This window comes from Silene latifolia, chromosome 7, assembly GCF_048544455.1.
Source record: "Silene latifolia isolate original U9 population chromosome 7, ASM4854445v1, whole genome shotgun sequence".
In the NCBI taxonomy this organism is placed as follows: Eukaryota; Viridiplantae; Streptophyta; class Magnoliopsida; order Caryophyllales; family Caryophyllaceae; genus Silene; species Silene latifolia.
Genome location: NC_133532.1, coordinates 120,959,251 through 120,980,867, shown reverse-complemented (window position 1 = coordinate 120,980,867; position 21,617 = coordinate 120,959,251). Strand labels below are relative to the sequence as shown.

General features: G+C 33.9%; 2 protein-coding genes and 2 long non-coding RNA genes across 4 annotated transcripts; 3 read left to right on the top strand and 1 right to left on the bottom strand.

Moving 5' to 3' along the window:
* Positions 1 to 668: 668 nt before the first annotated feature.
* LOC141591326 (uncharacterized) lies at positions 669 to 3,044 on the bottom strand. The gene is made up of 3 exons (XR_012520806.1): positions 2,874 to 3,044; positions 2,667 to 2,775; positions 669 to 954 (listed from the first exon to the last, which is right to left on the bottom strand). It is a non-coding gene; the product is annotated as an uncharacterized LOC141591326 (long non-coding RNA).
* Positions 3,045 to 4,072: 1,028 nt separating this feature from the next.
* On the top strand, positions 4,073 to 5,260 carry LOC141590653 (uncharacterized). The gene is made up of 3 exons (XM_074411224.1): positions 4,073 to 4,190; positions 4,392 to 4,655; positions 4,803 to 5,260. Exons 1-3 carry the CDS (start codon positions 4,073 to 4,075, stop codon positions 5,258 to 5,260), a joined length of 840 nt encoding a protein of 279 aa, XP_074267325.1.
* Positions 5,261 to 13,300: 8,040 nt separating this feature from the next.
* On the top strand, positions 13,301 to 14,405 carry LOC141591325 (uncharacterized). Its single transcript, XR_012520805.1, has 2 exons — positions 13,301 to 13,476; positions 14,050 to 14,405. It is a non-coding gene; the product is annotated as an uncharacterized LOC141591325 (long non-coding RNA).
* Positions 14,406 to 19,158: 4,753 nt separating this feature from the next.
* Positions 19,159 to 19,839, top strand: LOC141590652 (uncharacterized). The gene has a single exon (XM_074411223.1). The coding sequence runs from the start codon at positions 19,159 to 19,161 to the stop codon at positions 19,837 to 19,839; it is 681 nt and encodes a 226-aa protein (XP_074267324.1).
* Positions 19,840 to 21,617: the final 1,778 nt, after the last annotated feature.

Below are 21,617 nucleotides of genomic sequence, written 5' to 3'. Positions count from 1 at the left end.
CGCACCATTGTAGCCCTCACTAGCCACCACGGCTATAGCCCAAATCGACCAAACCAGATGCAACTCACAACTTGGGTTTAGCCTCTTCACAAATAGGTTCACCATTACCGTTCCGGCGTAATGTGGCTGCATCGAATAGGTGGTTTGGGCGCATGACATAGTGGTGAATGGTGATGGGAAGGTTTGTTATTGATGGGGAATTAATTAGAAGGTGGTGGCAGATATGAGTGGATGAGAGAGGATGAGTTTTGGAGGGTTTATAATTATATTAATAAGATGCAAACTTGCATACAAAAAAATGGGATCCAGGTGGTGGTGTACTGGTTTTTGGTAATGGGATTGTTAATGAAGAAGGAAGAAGATGGTTTTAAACAAAAATAAAAAAAATAAAAAAAAAAGACTACCGGATAGTTTATCTGCTTCTATAGGTCAGAAATGTCTTAAGTGCAATAGGAGTAAATGAGGACCATATCATGGATTATTTTCAGTTAAGTTGAAGTTTGGATTATTATAAGCAGATGACTAATAGTTTGGATTATGGTTGGTTCTATCTAGATTACTGTGACACCCTTAAAAATTAGCGTTATCTAATTACTTAAATGCGTAAATTCTACGGAAAAACTGGTAGGATATGTTTGTAAATGGTTCGACTATCCAAAAACCTGCAATTTCAAAAAATTTTCTAACTAAACCATTCACAACCAATCCAACTCAAGAAGTCCAACATTCCCAGAAGCGGGTGCCAAAACCCTGCAAAAGCTGATGAACTACTTTGCCAGAGCTAAATAGAAAGTAGAATGATACAAACCCAAAATAGAAAAAAAGGGAGACATATGTCCCTTTAAATAATATACAAACCAAAAGATAAAAGGGTTACTAATAGAATAGCCAAAACTAGGTCCAAGGTTCCTTGCTCACTAGCTCGTCTGTGACTCCCAACAAAGCATCAACAACCTGTCAATCGCATTTTATACAAACACGAAAGCCACAATTCAGTGGGGAGTAACTTCGAGTCCTCCCAGCCACGAATCGTCAAAATTAATGTAACATGTAAACAATTTGATAAACCATTTACTTATCATGTATTCTAACAAATGACCCCTAAACTGACCAAACTAACTATCATGTGAATCATATAACAAATTGTAATCCAAACTCTATCAACCATAGCCGGCTTGCATCTCACCTTCTATGATTCATAGAATCATCAAGCAAGAAAGGGTAATATATCAAAGACAGGCATAAGTTCTTAGTACGGTCAATAGTCACTTTGTAACTCGAGTCTATACCACGAGGTAGGGAAGGTAATCGAACCGGTATCTTGGCTCAGCGGTTACTATTAAGAAAACATGGCCAAGAGACAACACAACCCTAGCCTAAAATGCACTTGAGACCTAGACATGCGGATACACACCACCGCACCCAAGACCCACAACTTTTTTTAAAACAAAGTGAAGTGAGTACCCTAAGGACACCACCGAAGGGTTGGCTAGTACTTAAGCCGACCCCATACTATCAAAATAAGTACACGAGGTCATGCCCTAACTTGGATAAACATCCACTAGTCGGGAACACAAAGGCTATCAAGCAAAGTGAACATATACTCGTCAAAGACTATAAAGACCTATCTATGATGGAGGCCGAAATACTCACCTAGGACCTAGTCCCAGCTAGTCCCAGCTTGAATATTTTAGCCCACACCACACAAGACTCACCACACAAGTCAAGTAAGACACCCACTTAACCTTAAGGGGGCAAAAAGTCCTACTTATCAACATAAATTCTAGCATTCTATCATGTGAAAGGCTTATAATGTCTATTTACAGCATACAATCCCAACAGAATCCTCAATAAGTATTCAATACTAATTTCTAATTCTAACAATAGTAACCATATTAAAGGCTTCAGGGGAAACTAGGGCCATTTCTACAATACAAGTCACTATTAAATTCAATAAGCTATACATGTGAACAAAAGCTTGATAAATGGCCTAAAACAAGAAAAAGACCGATTATCTAAATCATTCAACCGAATTTTTACCCGCAACCCTGACCTGCGGCAGTGCGGGTCAAATTGCGGTGACCAATCACTCAATTAACTGACATCGCATCAGTTAAAGGGACTAAGGCTCAGTTTTCGGCACAATCAACAAAACATTACAATTATAGCTATAAAATTCATTTTGAGCCTATTAATCACAATTTCCTTTTGTAAACTACCCTAACATGTGATAACTATTAATATAAGCACAATTTTACCAATAACATAATTTTTGTTACTATCAAAATACTACCCATTTGTTACTTATACTATTCCAACCTTAATTAACCCGAAATGACCAATATTGTACGAAAAACCGCAAAACAAGCACGGACCAACCCGGGCAGCCGTGGGCTAGCCGTGGGCCTGCCACGGGCCTGCTGCCCGTCCCCCTACACCAACTTATTTTTCCATTTTTGTTTAGTAAAAGAAATCGAAAATTAATTAATCGTCCCCAATTCAACTTTGATAATTTAAACTAACAAAAGGCACAATTTAAGCTAACAATTGACATGCATGCAACCATTCTAAACATGTGAAAACTAATTCTCAAACAAAAATTCACCAAACATACAAAAATCAAAAACATGTGACGATAATTCGTCGAGTAACTCGAAATATGTTACCTTAAGCTAGAAAAAGAGCAATTAACACCTTGAAAACCCAAACCCTAACGACACTAGCCGCTATCCTCTACAATATACGAGTCCCCGAACTCGTCTTCCAATCCTTCACCTAAATAAACAATTAAAACACAATAATAAGCATATAAAACCGAAAATACCGAAAATTGGTCTTAAAACAACTTCAATAAAACTGAAATTAAATTGTACCAAGTTGTAGATCGCGTCGAGGGGATTCCGGAAAGGTAAATTATGCGAAAAACGGACTAGTAACGAAGAAATTACGTCGATTTTGAGCTTGAAATTATATGGAAATTGTGTTTTGATCTTTGGAATAAGATAGGATGTTGAAGAAACAAGAAAAACCAGAAAAAAAATAGAAAGAAAGGGGCTGGTCAGCCGTGTAAGGGAGAAGGAAAGGAGAAAAGGAAGTGCGGGATTTTTAGTCGGGATTTTTACGAGTCGGGTTTGACTTGTTTCAATAATAATTAAATCCGTAAGTCAAACGCAAATTCCGTCAAGTCCAAAGTTCTTAAACACGAGATTACAATAAAATTGAGTATTCATACGACCCATCTCCAAATTCGTTTATCCAACGTTCAAACGAATTGTCATTTTCCCCCTGATATGCCCTTATTTCGAAATAAAAGATTTTACACGGTTTAAACTATTTTTAAACATTTCAAAACTATCAAAATAAATACTTTTCTTCAAAATATAATAAAATTATATTTCTTTGAATTATTTTTACTTTAAATACATTGTTGTCAAATTTTACTTGATTAATTAATTATTTTCGAAATATATTAACGGTCCGAAATTTACGGGGCGTTACAATTACGGATAAGATTGGATTTATAAAATATAATGTTTTATAAAATAATGTTTTAATGATATGCCAGTTGTTTGATCATGGTTGGTTCTATCTAGATTACGGATAAGATTGGATAGTATCGATTGGATAAATGAAATCTCAGTTGTTTAATCATGGTTGGTTCTATCCAGATTATGGATAAGATTGGATAGTATCGATTGGATAAATAAAATCTTAGTTGTTTGATCATCGTTGGTTCTATCCAGATTACGGATAAGATTGGATAAATGAAATCTCAGTTGTTTGATCATGGTTGGTTCTATCCAAATTACGGATAAGATTGGATAATATCGATTGGATAAATGAAATCTCAGTTGTTTGATTATGGTTGGTCTATCTAGATTACAGATAAACTTGGATAAGATTGGATAAATGATATGTCAGTTGTTTGATCATGGTTGGTATATCTAGATTACAGATAAGCTTGGATAAGATCCATTAGTTAAATGAAATCTCTTGTCTATATATATAGATATATACTTATTCTCTCAGTTGTATTATTCATCACACTCATCTTCCTTCTTTTTCAGCTCAAATGGATTTTTTATTTGAATTCTCATCATCTTCATCCTCTAGTGATGACAATAATGAAAATGAAATAATAGAAGAAGCTATTGTTCCTGTTATATCTCAAGTACCACGAATAATCAATCGTAATCGTCGAAGACGTCCTTATTAAAGAAGGTACATTGAGAGGAATCGTGAAACTGGCCACGAGAACCTCTACAATGACTACTTTTCTTCTAATCCTACCTATCTTCCAAACTTGTTCCAGCGTAGATTTCGAATGCATCGACACGTATTCCTTCGCCTAGTTTAAGCAACGGAAGCTTATGATTCATTTTTTAATCCAGGTCCTCATGGAAGTGGTAGAGAGTCAATATCATCTTTGCAGAAGTGCACTACAGCCTTACGCATATTAGCGTATGGAGAAGGAGCAGATAGAACGGATGAGTACTGCCGGCTTGGTGAATTAACAACATTTGTTGCATTAGAAAAATTTACCGAAACTGTTATCGATGCATTTGGAGCAGAGTACTTACGATCACCTAATGCAAATGACTTCCAAAGACTCCTACAAATCGGTGCTCACCGAGGGTTCCCTAGAATTATGGAAAGTATTGGTTGCATGTATTGGCAATAAAATAATTGCCCGGTTGGTTGGAGGGGGATGTATTAAGGCCGAAGTGGTAGAGCTACTATCATTCTTGAAGCCGTTTCCTCACAAGACCTTTGGATATGGCATTCTTTTTTTGAGATTCCAGGATCTTGTAATGAGCTGACTATACTCCATCGTTCTCCTATTTTTGATTATATGATGAATGGGCGGGCACCTCGTGTTAACTATATGGTTAATGGAAGCCATTATAACACGGGGTATTATCTAACTGATGAGATCTATCCACAGTGGACGACCTTCATACAATCAATTCCACTCCCACAAACACCCAAGTATAGATTATTTACAGAGCGTCAAGAAGCGGCTCGTAAAGATGTTGAGCGGGCGTTTGGCGTACTACAAGCTAGGTTTGCAGTCATTCGTAAACCAACACTTACTTTGAGCGAGCAACTGATGCGCAAAATTTTAAAATGTTGCGTCATAATACATAACATGGTAGTGGAAGATAAAAGAGATACGTGTGCTAACTACTCCGACCCTACTGAGTTTGACAATAACGGGAATGAGGAAGGTCATCTTAATGTTGATGATCCCGAGTATTGATGTAGGATTTTGTCGTCGTTTCCCAATCAAAAACAATTTATAAAGAACCCAAATTAAGTAGTATAATTAGGGTGTCGAACACAAAGATGGCGGGGGTGTATACTTAGTCCGTTTAAGTCCCAATTTAGCCTAATAAATGAAAGAGGTTGATTAAATTGTAAACTAAGATGCAAATAAGGTATAAAATTAAACTAAATAAAATTGTAATTGATCAATATGAGAAAGACTAGAGCTTTCGGGTTCACTCGGGTCATTGGGCATGAAACAAGGCAAATATGGGGAATAAGTGATTCAATTAGTCAAGGAATTATGCCTAATGTCTTAGGACACCTAGAATTCGCTAACCCACTATCGTATGATTAACTAAAACTCGTCACACACATACACAAAGATCATCCAATAGTCTACACACCACGATTGTTCATCCACTAGTATAGACACCAAGACAACTAAACATGTGAGAAAATACTCAAACTTTCATAGGAGCAATTCTACAAACACTTCATGTGCAAGAAAGTGACAACCAATAAAACACCCAATTCCTTATAATTCTAACCCAAAATCATACCCATTATAGACCCGATATCCCCATAGGCCCTAGATTAGGACTACTCACACATGTTCATGGGTGAGAAATTAACAACAAATTGCAACAAAACACAAGTAAACATTGTAAACATGATAAAGATAGAAACTTTAGATGAATAATGATTAAACAACATAAGAAATGTAAACAAATGAAGTAAATGTAAACAAAAGATGAGAATTATACCTATTAAGAGGAGAGTAACAAACTTGGATAATAAAAATGGAGGATGAATGTCTTCTTCCTTCAAATTACACCCCAAAACTAAATGTAAACTATTGAGAAAATGAAGAACTTGCATAAACAAAGGAATAATTAAACTAATAATTGAAGAAAGATTACAACTTTTTATTGAATCAAAATGAGAGAGGAAATATTAGGGTTCTACAATATTTAGAGAATAAAATAAGCTAAACTATTCTAATTCTCTATTCTAAATGGTAGTGTAATTGAGAGGTAGTCTAATAATAATAATGAGAGAGTGTGTATTTATACTACTAATCTAATAATAATAATAATTAATAATAATAATTTTAATAATAGACAACGATAATCATAAAGGGGAGGGGGAATCTTTATCGGACAAAAACAAGTCAAAACACGCGTGAAACAAAACCAATAAAACCAAACTGAGAACGCAGCACGGGGTGCGCTGAGCCGGTCGGCCGTCCGTCGGGTAAATGACGGGCTGGGAGGTTCCTGGAAACTGGAGCGAAATCAATTGTATTCCCAGCCGGGATGAGAGGGCGGCAGACGGTGGACCGTCTGGGAGAACAATTGTTGTTGCGAGCCGGGGGGTAGGCACCCGGCTGGGAGTACAATTGGTATAGATTGTCGATGTTGTTGATGCAGGGGACGAAAATGAAGGAGTTGAATGTTGGTGAGTTGGTGTTGGGTTGTTAATGGTATTGACGAGCTGGTGATGAAGCATGGCAATTGTCGGGTTTCGAATTATTGAAACTGGGGCCTCGTGGTGAACTGGTGATTGGGTGCGTGGTGGAGATGGTGAAGGTGGTGAATGATGAAGATGAAGGGGACGGGTTTGACTTTGGTAGAGTCAAATGGTCAACTTTGACTCTTGCTTTAATGAGTATTCCAAGTCTCAACTTCTCAATTCGATTCCGTCTCAACCCGTCTCATTACTTCCCCTTGCTTTCCCGTCTCACCTACACATTAAGTTAATAAAATAACATTAATACGAATATTATAATAATAATACGACTAAATATTGAATATGACTAAGACGACTAATCCCCCTTATACTAAAAGAATAAGAAATCTCCAAATTTTCCCGCCTAAATGAATTTGGCTATAATACGGTTTTATTTCTTTATATCATATTTGTAATTGAGTTTTTATTATAACATATCTGTAATTGGGCTTTCATTATAGTGTATCTACAATTGGATTATACTGAACTTTCTCTTTTCCACCGATTACTACAAAATATTAATAATAATAAATTTTACAATTAAATATCAAATTGTTAAATATCAGGTTTTATAATTGTTACTTCATATTTTCTTTAATATTCTTATCTAAAAACCGCGCATTTGCGCGGGATCTATACTAGTTATTATAAATTAGTAAATAAATGAGCCTTTTAAATCATTTAAGCACGCAAAATCGAGTCGGAATAAGGTATAAATGCGGGGTAAAATATGAATTAAATACTACTCATCAAGTATAAAGTAGGATATACAACTCCTATAAATGCGTACATTCAAAATAGAAATCGTATAAGAAATGCAAGGGCACATCAAGTCCTAAGAACAGATCTAATTGAAAATATTTGGCAAAAATTTGGTGCCCTCAACTAATGTTGTATTATTTTCTTTTTCAACGGTCTTTTAATTTATTGTATTTCCTTTATTGTTTTATGTTTTCTTGTATTTAATTAATCTATGTAATGTTTGGTGTTTTTTTTTAAATATTGTATTAATGCGACCTTGTAAAATGATGTTTTAAATGTTATGTCTTTTATGTTTTAGAAATTGTCTTGGAAAATATTTTTTTAAAAAGAAAAAAACGTCTTGCCTTTTTTCTATAATAAAACTGAAGTCGGTAAATTATCTAGTTGAAAATACGAACAAATTACGAAAATAGATTTTTAATGTAAAAAATGTGTGGGGTATGTTAAAGTAAGAGAGATAAATGATGAAAGAGAGTGATGAGAAATAAGTGTAAATTATTGTCGGATGAGTATTTTGGTTGTAAATTGAACAGTTGAGGAATAACGAGGTGAATGAGTAAGAAGTGATAAGAGAGAGTAGGATGAGGAAGAGAATGACTCATAGTTGAGGATGGTCTAATTACAAATAACAAGATGGTCGTGTTATATATAAGATAACTAGACAAGACCATGTGTGATACAGGCAATCAGTTTAGGTCCTGTTTTTTGGGTTAAATGAAATAAACTAAACTGAAATGAGTTGAAGCGAGCTGTGCTGAACTGATCTGAACTGAATTGAAGTGAGCTTAATGGAGCTGAACTCAATTGAAATTTGTTGAGATGAATAAAGCTCGAATGAGCTTAACTGAACTGAAGTGAGCTGAATGAGAGCTGAAATTAAGTCGAAAAGAACGAATAGGGCCTAATGAACAAGTAAATCGTTCGGTGAAAAGATTTTATGGGATCGTGTGATAAACTTGATCACAATATCGATAAAATAATGTTAATCAGTTCGTTGTCAATTGGCTGTGTGACAAAACCATGGATCGATATAACGTAGCCCACACCATTTCATTTATTTCACTATGAGTAGACCTGGTAAATGAGTTGGGTTCGAGCCAGGTCATTTTTGGATTTAGCATAATTCCTGTCGGGTCTGGTCAGTTGGGGACCGTGTGCTTTTCGAATCTTTTACTATCAAGTTATTTATGAATAATAAATTGTGTACAACAATATACATTCGGGTCAATCAAGTCCTTAGTTTCGAGTATCAGATCAGATTATTCGGTTGGGTCTATTTTACCGGGTCTAACTATGAGTCCACAAAAATGGCTGATTTCCAAAAACTTAAGTGTCATATTTATGTAAGTCCAAAAGTTTTGCCCTTTTGGACATACTACACTTAAGTCATTGTGGACCAATTTAGAACACTTCAATTCGCACCAAACTACACATCTTTTCTTAACTTTCAATTTAAAGTTGACTTGTATAAAGACCTTCAATAAGAAAGTTGTCTCTATTTTTGTATATTATGAACTATATTAAGATCAACATCTTATACAAAATCTTATACAAAATCTTCTTCAAAATGTGGCAATTAAGATCAACATTGGCCTTGTTTGTCATACTAGCTAGCTTTGGCCTAGAACTTTCATTTGTTGGTATGTACGATATACTCCCTTTTTCTTTTCTTTTCTTTTCTATGCTTGAAAAACCTACACAAGATTGCTCTAGAGAGAGTTAAATCTGACACCCTTACACTAAAGTTACACGTTTACTCTTGCATTTAAAATTTGTTCTGTTTTCATCGCATGAACTTAATTTTTTAAATAATTTGACAATTTACTTGTTTTTTCCCCCTAAATGATGGATTGGAACGAAGAAGCAAGGTGGCAATATAGTACTAACAAGATGGTTGGAGCTCCTTGTAATAACGTCGGCATTATCGGTCTAAGAGGTGGCAAACTATGGTATTATCAAACTCGTCACCAAGACGACACCTTAGACTTAAAAAAGGCGCAAATTCTTATATAAGATCGTCTATATATCATGTAATTATCGCCTATTATACTCCGTAACACTTCTTGTTGAATTGGCAAGCATGATCGTGTTGTACATCAAATCGGTTAGATTTGGGCCAACCTCTCGATATCAAATGGGTAAGAATCGGTTGATTTTTGGGCCCTAAATAAGCACAAATAGGATTATACAACTAGTTGTACCATAAGCATTGTACAACCAAGGTATAAGAATCCGAGCTTATATGTATTCTTTTTGAGCTAATTCAAAATTCATGTTTTTAATGTGAAAATGGATGAACTCAATACTTTCTAGTAAAGCTCATATTCTTTAACATAAAGCTCGGATACTTTATCACAAAGCTCAGATTCTACACCGTACAACATATACAACTGGTTGTATAATCCATGAATTGCTAAATAAGTCTTATACAACAACGTGCGTTTAAATATTGTGTTGCAATTTGCAACAGACAAAAAAGGCCCAATTTTCTTCCTACAAAAATGTCGTTTTACGTACTTTTTTTTTGGTACAATAAAGGGGACATAAACCCGAAAAAAAGTGATTAGAAATAAATAAGACGTAAAGACACCAATTAAACTAGTGGCGGAGTTAGCATTTAAATTCAGCAGGGACGAAAATTTTCATTGAAGAACGGGTAATAATGTATGAAAAATTTCTAAAAATGATACGGAGCTCCACTCACAAAAAATGTGTTTACATGTTGGGTTAGTGGAGTAAATTGGTTGGTTAGTCTCCACCAAAAACATGGCTTTTTTTTTTTTTTTTTTTTTTTTTTGCAAATTGCAAACACTATCATTGTTTCTCTAATGGTAGTCTAATAGATAATTTTGTCCTTAATCATAATTATAAACTGTATACTTTATCCAATATGGACCAATTTAAAAACACATTAAAATTCACATCATCATATAAATTAGTGTTGAAACAGATTAATAACAAGTTTATGTACTAATAATAATAACAACATAAGATGCAGAAATTAATGTCAAGATTAGCATTGTTTCTCATGCTTGCTAGCTTTGGACTAGAATTTGCATTGGCTGGTATGTACTTAATGTTGCACCTGTTTTCTCTCATATATTTATTCTTTACTCCCTTCGTTTTACTTATTTATTTACCATTTTTTATTTTTTATAAATAATATTTTAATTAAAGGTAAAGAAATAAATGAGACCGGGAATATTTGTTTTTACTTTCTGTGTCACGTGTTTCCTTATCTCGGTTATTACCATTTTCCATTGTTTCATTACAAAATTTAGTCTTCAAAACCATGATTCAATGTTATTATTTCACCATCCATTCTTTTGCTTGTGATATATCATTGCTATTTATTTATACTACTTTGTCCTTATTCCAAATATAATAATTAAATTTAAATTTTACTAAATCAAATATAATAAATAATCAAACTATCACTTAATTTAAATAACACTTTTTTTTTTGACAATTAGCAAGAGTAAGCTTACATATTTATGGCTCTTTGGACTAAGCTTATAAGCCATTTTATTGAATTTCTTAGGAATAAAACAAAATGAAATACAATGGAACATACAATATAAATTAAGGATATCTCTCAACATAAACTTTATTTAAATAGAAGTAACATTTAATGTTAACGTACTCGTTTATAATTTTTTTCAGCAACTCTTTTACAGGACCGTCCTATAGCATAGGACTGGTCCAAAAGGAGAAAAGCCCAAAGTTAACATATAATTACATTCATATTTCAGTTTTATTTTAATTACCCGATATTTTATATGAATACCGACCTATTTAAATATGCAAGTTATCAAGATAAAGTATTATGTTATCAAAATAAATAATTTTTTTTACAGATTTATTAACTTACTTAGTTGGGCTTTGTGCCATTAGACTAGTCTTTTGCTAAAAATGGTCCTATAGAATAATTTGTGAATTTTTTTTAAGGTAAATTAAGTTATTGCTTCATAAAATTATAAGGATTAGTCTTGACTCTTGAAAAACATCAAATTTGGTTAATAAGGTTGAGACAATAATTAACCGGTCTTAAACCTGACATCGAAAACGGGAACTTTAAAATAAATAAGGGCCATTAACTAGGCCTAAAAGAATTTGATCCAAGTTTAGTCCAGTTCAAATGATCCGGTCCAATACTCCAAAGTCCAATATATTTTCCCAATCATGAAAGGTTTCAAAGACACTTTAAATCAAGGCAACCCCAAGTTACATGCATAGGGTCTAAGAGATTGTTGTGATTTGCAACAATAAATTGAGATTAAAATAAAAAATAGAGACATTGTTGTGATTATTGTGTTGACCAAGTATAGTTCATTTCCATGACAGATGGCTTGAAAGAAGAATGGAGGCCCTCAAATTATAAGGCAAATAATTATATGAGAAAGATGATTGGAACAGGAACACCTTGTAAAGCAATTGATAGTAGTCTAAGAGCTGCTAAACCATGGTATCCACCTTCACCAAACCCAAACTTTGGCCGTCATCAATTTCTTCCACCATCCCCTCCTCCAGCTATTTCCTAATTCTTGTGTCATTGGTATAAAACCGTCTTATTATAAGATTAATTCAAATATTTTTGGATATTTGATTTTTATTAGGTTTAATATTACATGTAATGAGTTGATTTCGCAAATGAAAGCATTAAGATAATTTTGTTTCATTTACTGAAATGAGTAAATTGTGTGGTGAAAAGATTTTACGGGATTGTGTGATAAACCTGATCACAATATCGATAAAATGTTACTCCTTCCAGGTCAATAGTTTAGATTTTTATTTTTTAATTCGAGTGTTTTAGTTAATAGTTTACGTTTCTATTTTGGGTATGTTTTATTCTGTATTTTATCTTTTAATACTATTAAAAGCAATTTCTCTCTCCTTGTACCTTGATCTTTGAGTATAAAGCATATCTAAACATTTCACTGAGAAGGATGGTGTAAACCAATTCATTGTCAATTGGTTGTGTGGCAAAACTATGGATATAATGTAGTCCGCACTCCACAGTCCACACCATTTCATGTACTTCACTTTGAGTAAATCTAGTAGACGGATCAATTAAATTGGGTTCGGGTCAGGTCGTTTTTAGGTTTAACAGAATTCAAGTCAGGTCGGGTCAGATCAGTTAGGGTTCGAGTAAATTCTAGGTCTATTATTATCAAAGTTATTTATCAATAATAGACTGTATACAACAATAAACATTGGAGTTGGGTCATATTAATCATGTTAATTCAAGTTATGAATTAGTATCAGGTCCTTAGTTTCGGGTGTGGGTCGGGTCCTTTTGCCATGGCCCATGGCTAAGTCAATGAGTCCACAAAAATAGCTGACTTCCAAAAACTGTCTTATTTATGCAAGTCCAAAAGTTGTGTTTTTAATTTTATTTCGTGGTCGTGTGTTAGTAGATCGTTAAATTGCGTAGCTCATGAACTAGCTCATTTTAGATCAAGATTCGTAGGTAGGAAACTTTGGAATGATGATATGCCGCGGCATATTATTGATTGTGTCAGTTTTGATCGTAATGATATATAAGAACCCGCTTTGGGATTTCAAAAAAAAAAGTTGTGTCCTTTTGGACATACTACACTTAAGTCATTGTGGACCAATTTTTTTTTTTTTTTTTTTTTGACAATGATTTGTGGACCAATTTAAAACACTTAAATTCGCACCAAACTACACATCATTATTCAATATAAAGTTGACTTGATAAAATATCTTCAATAAGAAAGTTGACTCTATTTTTATAAATGAACTATATTAAGAGCCAATCTTAAAAGTGATCATATACAAAATTTAAACTTCGAAAATTAAACTAGTTTAAGTTTGTATATTGTTCTTTACATCTTCATAAAATGTGGCAATTAAGATCAAAATTGGCATTGTTTCTCATACTAGCTAGTTTTGGGCTATTACTTTCATCGGCCGGTATGTACTTACTCTTTTTTTTTAGTGAATGACGAGAAAACTCGCATAAAATTTCCTTTTGAGAAACTTAAATTTGAGACTCCTAAAATTTTACTCAAGTTTTAACCTCAAAACTTCACATTCGTGAGTTACTACATAAATTTTGTTTAATATCCAAGTTCTTTATATGTTTTGTGACACATTTTTAATGTCAACCTTTCGTAAAATATAATAATGATAGAAGCCAGTCTCTATGAAAGTACGGAGTATTATCTTGTAATCAATTTCCCCTCAAAACAAATTTCTTACCATAAGTTTTCAAGTTAGATGTCAAAGAAAGTAACCCGGCACAAAAAAAGTTTATATAGTAGTACTGAAGTTCTACATTACTCCGACTTTTCTGATTCCCTCACGCACCCGTGTCTGACACTTGACACTTGGAAAAGGGTATGACACATAGACATCTTATTTTAAGCCAAAATATACATATTTTTCATTAAAAAAGCAGACACTTGGACACGTACCCGTGCCAAATACTTATGAACTTTAATGTTTTAATTAATTTGACAATTTACTTTTTTTTTTTCTTAAAAGATGGCATGGAAAAAGCTTGGTGGCAATATAGTACTCCTTGTAAAAGGATGGTTGGTGTTCCTTGTAAAACCGGTGATATCAGTCCAAGAAGGCCGGCCAAACCATGGTATCCACCATCACCCAAACTAAGTGGTGGCCATCAACAGATTCTTAACCTGCGTCCGCCTCCGCCACCGAGCCTCTGATTCGTCTAGCACCGGCCCGAGATGTTATGGTGCATGTCATATTGATCATATGAATTGAGAATCTTAAAAGACTTGGGAAAAATCCAGCGTAAAGCTAAGACGCTCTTAAGCAAGACGAGCTGTATTTTATGGTAATCGTGTAGAATTATGTAATTCGTACTTAAGGTTTAACTTCGATCCCCTAAACTTTTATAAGGATTTACGATATCACCCCTTTTTCAACACTTGGAGATCACAACTTGTTTGGACAAACAATTATGTAAAAGTTAGCCATATAACAAAACAATTAATAGTTTAATAGTTTAATCTATAATCTTATAACACAATTGATAGTTTGATACACATGTTTGTTGTTACAAGAGAATGATCAAGAGGCCGAAAAAAAGAAACAATACAAACAAAAAAAAAAAATTCTTAACTCGATTCAACAATCATGAAAATTATCACACTCGTCACCAAGACGACACCTTAGACTTACAAAGGGCACAAATTCTTATATATGATCGTTTATATATCATGTAATTAACGCTCTATTATACTTCGTAACAATTCCAGTCAGAGGCGATTCCAGTACATGGATAGAACTCATGACCTCTAACTAAGAAATAGTCTTAATAACCACTAGACCCACATAATTAATGTGCTCCTTTACTAAAGGATATTGTAATTATTTTTCGGAAAAGGGGTGCAGATGAACTCCTTACACCCCGCCAAAAACGCCCCTGACTCCAGTTGAGTTGGCAAGCATGATCATGTTATACATCGGATCGGTTAGATTTGGGCCAACCTCTCGATATCAAATGGGTAAGAATCGGTTGATTTTTGGGCCCTAAATGTTCTTCTTCCAATAATGACATTAGCTGCATCACCAGGATGAAATGCATCCCAAAATATGTATTGATTTCTATTTGGGCATGGAGTTTGCAGGGGCAAACATGTAATTTGACCATTATTTTTTCTATCTGGGCGAACAAGTGATCACTCTATAAGAGCATCTCCAACAATGATTTTGAGAACATGCAGCGATGATTATCCGAGGAAGAAAACGCGCAGCTAAAGTGGAGTCTTCAATTGGAAATGACCATTTTTCCATTTTTTAATTAGGTAGTGGGCTAGTGGCATTACTTTTGAGATATACATAATCTCATTGAAGGCAGTCATTATCGTCATCATTGGAAAACGGATAGTCTTTTCTCACATGATATCACAGTGGCAGTATCCATGGGTGCTCAATTTCCCCCCACTTGCCCTCCACTTGCCTTATTGTGACTTTATAAGAGGGGTATTATCCGTCTTCAGCTTGTGACGGATAGTGCCCGTCACAAGCAAGACCAACTGTTTTGAGATATAAGAACAACCAAATTTGTGATCTTTTTTTACGTACTCTATATTTGTTTTTCAAGCATCAACTTATTTCTTATTTTTACCAAAACTTAATATCTAATTTTTTTTTTTCGAAAAAATAATTAAACTATAGTTCCTATTTTTTTTTCTCTACAAATAGGTAGTAATATTTGATATATATTCGCATACTAGGCAACCCCCTCAAGGTATAAAGGCGGCTGGCTAAAAAGAACAAAGGAAAAATGAAAGTAGGTGGAGGTTGCCTATTTGGCTGAAAGCATTGACCGTTTTGGTGAAAAAAGTCTGGTGATGCGGAATTGTAATGGGAGAAAATAAATTATCAAAAAAAAAATGGAGATGAGGGCTGAGCAATTAACGCTCGCCAATAAGAAGCTCCAACAGGATGAAAGGTTGTACAAATGGAATGCATATCAATCATTACAATCAAGGAATGATTTAACTCCGGCGGAAGAACAATGGAAAATCTCACTGGTTCAAGACTTGCAAAACGGCTAGATAAATGTTTTCTATTTTCAAGTGTTGTGTTTTCATGTCAAAGTGTTGTCTTTTTGTTTTTAGAGTGTTGTCTTTTCGTTTCCAGAGTGTTGTCTTTTCGTTTCCAGAGTGTTATCTTCTTGTATTTAATTTATCTATGTAATATATATGGTGTGTTTTTTTAAATATTGTATTAATGTAGCCTTGTAAAATAACGTTTTAATGATATGCGAGTTGTTTGATCATGGTTGGTTCTATCCAGATTACGGATAAGATTGGATAATATCGATTGGATATATGAAATCTCAGTTGTTTGATCATTGTTGGTTCTATCCAGATTACGGATAAGATTGGATAATATCGATTGGATAAATGAAATCTCAATTGTTTGATCATTGTTGGTTCTATCCAGATTACGGATAAGATTGGATAATATCGATTAGATAAATGAAATATCAGTTGTTTGATCACGGTTAGTTCTATCCAGATTACGGATTCGATTGGATAAATGAAATCTCAGTTGTTTGATCATGGTTGGTTTTATCCAGATTACGGATAAGATTAGATAATATCAATATTGGTAAATGAAATCAAAGTTGTTTGATCATGGTTGGTCTAACTAGATTACATATAAGCTTGGATGAGATTGGATAAATGATATGCCAATTGTTTGATCATGGTTGGTGAAAAGTCTATCACACCCGAAATACTCGAGAGGGGGGGGGTGAATTGAGTATTTAAAAACTTATGCCCACTTTTTATTTTATATCAATGTAATTAATTATTTAAAGTTTATTGATTAAACTTTAACTAATTAACTAAATGATTATGAACGTAATGAAATGAACAAAACGAAAACTGTAAAGACACACGGTTTTGAAGTGGTTCAGCTTCACACGTCGAAGCCTACGTCCACTATTCTCGATTAATAATTTTAGTACCTTTTTCCGGATTACAAAATTATCAACCCAACTCGTATAGCTAACTCTAGCTATAACTCAATTTGAATATCACTAGATATTCGGTTTTGACTATCTTAAGTTACTAAGAAATCACTTGATTGTTCTTCTAAGTGTTCACACAATTGAACGAGTAAGAAACAATATGAAGTACTATTATCTTATGACGTAACCTTAAGAAAAATAAGCAATTTTAAGAGCACGACTTTTCGCAAGATTTTCCAAATGCAAAACAATAAAAATAACCGATTAAAAATTAAACTCAAATTTGTTTGCAAGGGATTTTTAGATTTCGAAAAGCTTGACTTAAATGAAGAATGATCATATGTATTTATAGTAGAGGAGATGACTATGGTTTGCACGAAAACCTAGAAGTGCCGTGAGATAGGTAGTTTATTTCGTAAGAAATAAATCTCTATCTCTTTCTTAATTCAATCCAAGATATATTTAGTTTAGGTAAGTAAGATAAAAGTAAATCTTATTTTTCCAAAACTATATCCTTAAGATTTTCAGATAAGTAAACAAATTAAATCATATATATTTAAGATAAGAAAATATCTTATAAAAATATAAGCTAGATTTAATTAGATTGATTACTTGTACTAGAGGACTTGTGAAACCTAAAGATTCAAAGCCAGCGGCCGAAACCCTAGGCCCGTGTCCATCTAGACGGAAATCTCTCTTCTGGGATTAGGGTTAGGTTGAAACAAAACTAGCGAACCCTAGGTAGCATGACGACCCATAAGTCGTTTTACTAACCAATAGAGACATGCAAGTTATCCATTACAACAACCCATATTTCAGCTCTACTACAGACATATATGATTTCGAAATATGTTTAAAGAATTTTTATCCTTTGAAAAATGATCTTAAAATTATTAAAATCATGCCATCAAATTGCTACTCAAAGTTATAGTAGAAACAACTATAACTTTAAGTTTGGTAAGTAAAGTTATAACTTTACCTTCCCAATATTCTTCTCTTAAGATGCCGTCATTAGATGAAGACCTATACTAGCTAATCTTCCTGGAGATCTTCAGTGATATGATCTTCTCTTTATCTTGACCATAAGCTCTTCATCTTGAGCTTGTTAAAGACTTGATCTAGCCTTTTGCTTGAGTGATCATCATAATTGAAACTTGTTACAGTTACTATGATGCTTTAAGAATCTTCAATGTTATAGCTCAAGCTGCTATAACATTACTTGAACAATGCCTCACAAATCTTCAATGTAACCTAAGTTAATCTAACAAAGACTAAACAAACGATTACGAGCAAGAGTATATATAATACGAAGCACACACTTGTCATTATCAAAACTTAATCATATATCTATATGGTCCAACAGTTGGTATATCTAGATTACAGATAAGTTTGGATAAGATCTATTAGTTAAATGAAATCTCTTGTCTATATATAGATATATACTTATTCTCTTAGTTGTATTATTCACCACATTCATCTTCCTTCCTTTTCACCTCAAATGGATTTTTTATTTGAATTCTCATCATCTTCATCCTCTAGTGATGACAATAATGAAAATAAAAATGAAATAATAGAAGAAGTTATTGTTCCTGTTATATCTCAAGTACCACGAATAATCAATCGTAATCGTCGAAGACGTCCTTATCAAAGAAGGTACATTGAGAGGAATCGTGAAACTGGTCACGAGAACCTCTACAATGACTACTTCTCTCCTAATCCTACCTGTCCTCCAAACTTGTTCCGGCGTAGATTTCGAATGCATCGACACGTATTCCTTCGCTTAGTGCAAGCAGCAGAAGCCTATGATACATTTTTTAATCCAGGTCCTGATGGAAGTGGTAGAGTGCCAATATCATCTTTATAGAAGTGCACTGCAGCCTTACGCATGGTAGCGTACAGAGAAGGAGCAAATAGAACGGATAAGTACTGCCGACTTGGTGAATCAACAACATTTGTTGCATTAGAAAAATTTACTGAAGTTGTTATCGATGCATTTGGAACATAGTATTTACGATCACCTAATGCAAATGACCTCCAAAGGCTCCTACAAATCGGTGCTCACCGAGGGTTCCCTGGAATGATGAGAAGTATTGATTGCTTTCATTGGCAATTGAAGAATTGCCCGATTGGTTGGAGGGGGGATGTATCAAGGCCGAAATGGTAGAGCTACTGTCATTCTTGAAGTTGTTGCCTCACAAGACCTTTGGATATGGCATTCTTTTTTTGGGATTCTAGGGTCTTGTAATGATTTGACTGTACTCCACCGTTCTCCTATTTTTGATGATATGATGAATGGGCGGGCACCTCGTGTTAATTATATGGTTAATGGAAACCATTATAACACGGGGTATTATCTAACCGATGAGATCTATCCACAGTGGACGACCTTCATACCATCAATTCCACTCCCACAAACACCTAAGGATAAATTATTTGCAGAGCGTCAAGAAGCGGCTCGTAAAGATGTTGAGCGGGCGTTCGACGTACTACAAGCTAGGTTTGCAGTCATTCGTAAACCAGCGCTTACTTGGAGCGAGCAACTGATGCGCAAAATTTTAAAATGTTGCGTCATAATACATAACATGGTAGTGGAAGATGAAAGAGATACGTATATTAACTACTCCGACCCTACTGAGTTCGACAATAACAGGAATGAGGAAGGTCATCTTAATGTTGATGACCCCGAGTATGAAGTAGGATATACAGCTCCTATAAGTGCATACATTCAAAACAAAAATCGTATAAGAAATGCAAGGGCACATGAAGTCCTAAGATCAGATATAATTGAAAATATTTGGCAAAAATTTGGTGCCCTCAACTAATGTTGTATTTTTTTTTCAACGGTATTTTAATTTATTGTATTTCCTTTATCGTTTTATATTTTCTTGTATTTAATTTATCTATGTAATATTTGGTGTGTTTTTTAAATATTGTATTAATGTAACCTTGTAAAATAATGTTTTAAATGTTATGTCTTTTATGTTTTAGAAATTGTCTTGGAAAATTTTTTTTTTAAAGAAAAAAACTTCTTGCCTTTTTTCTATAATAAAACCGAAGTCGATAAATTATCGAGTTGAAACCCGAACAAATTACGAACATAGATTTTTAATGTAAAAAATGTGTGGGTATGTTAAAGTAAGAGAGATAAATGATGAAAGAGAATGATGAGGAATAAGTGTAAATTATTGTTGAAAGAGTATTTTGGTTGTAAATTAAAAAGTTAAGGAATAACGAGGTGAATGAGTAAGAAGTGATAAAAAAGAGTGGGATGAGGAAAAAGTGATAAGAGAGAGTGGGATGAGTAAGAGAGTGGTTCATGGCTGAGGATGGTCTAATTACAAATAACAAGATGGTCTGCTATATATAGGATAACTAGACAAGACCATGTGTGATACAGACAATCAGTTTATGTCCTGTTTTTTTGGGTTAAATGAAGCTGAAATAAACTTAAATTCGTTGAAGCGAGCTAAGCTGAACTGAAGTGAGCTTAAAGGAGCTAAACTCAATTGAAATTTGTTGAGTTGAATAGAGCTGGAATGAACTGAACTAAACTGAAGTGAGCTGAAATTAAGTCGAAAAGAACAGGGCCTAATGAACAAGTAAATCGTACGGTGAAAAGATTTTATGGGATCGTGTGATAAACTTGATCACAATATCGATAAAATAATAATTAGTTAGTTGTCAATTGGTTGTGTTGCAAAACCATGGATCGATATAACGTAGCCCACACCATTTCATGTATTTCACTATGAGTAGACCTGGTAAACGAGTTAGGTTCGAGTCAGGTCATTTTCGGGTTTAGCAGAATTCTTGTCGGGTCTGGTCAATTGGGGACCGTGTGCTTTTCGAATCATTTATTATCAAGTTATTTATGAATAATAAACAGTGTACAACAATATACATTTGGGTCGATCAAGTCCTTAGTTTCGAGTATCAGATCAGATTATTCGGTCGGGTCTGTTTTACCGGGTCTAACTATGAGTCCACAAAAATGGCTGATTTCCAAAAACTCCAGTGTCCTATTTATGCAACTCCAAAAGTTTTGCCCTTTTGGACATACTACACTTAAGTCATTGTGGACCAATTTAGAACACTTAAATTCGCACCACAGTACAAATCTTTTCTTAACTATTCAACTTAAAGTTTGACTGGTAAAAAGATCTTCAATAAGAAAGTTGACTCTATTTTTGTATATTATGAACTATATTAAGATCGAGTCCATCATATACAAGATCTTATACAAAATCTTCTTCAAAATGTGGCAATTAAGATCAACATTGGCCTTGTTTCTCATACTAGCTAGCTTTGGCCTAGAACTTTCATTGGTCGGTATGTACGATATACTCCCTTTTTCTTTTCTTTTCTATATAACGAGGAAATCTAAACAAGACTGCTTTAGACAGAGTTAAATTTGAGACCCTTAGCATTATTTTTTTAAACGCTAGTACCAAAGTTGCATCTTAAAATTTGTTCTGTTTTTATCGCATGAACTTAATTTTTAATTAATTTGACAATTTACTTGTTTTTTTCCTCTAAACGATGGACTGGAACGAAGAAGCAAGGTGGCAATATAGTACTACTAACAAGGTTGATAATAATT

Coding starts and splice junctions, on each gene's coding strand:
- LOC141590653 (XM_074411224.1), top strand. CDS start 4,073: ATGGATTTTTTATTTGAATTCTCATCATCTTCATCCTCTAGTGATGAC. Junction 4,191..4,391: donor AGTACCACGAATAATCAATC/GTAATCGTCGAA, acceptor TTTTTAATCCAG/GTCCTCATGGAAGTGGTAGA. Junction 4,656..4,802: donor GTTCCCTAGAATTATGGAAA/GTATTGGTTGCA, acceptor TTGAGATTCCAG/GATCTTGTAATGAGCTGACT.
- LOC141590652 (XM_074411223.1), top strand. CDS start 19,159: ATGTATCAAGGCCGAAATGGTAGAGCTACTGTCATTCTTGAAGTTGTT.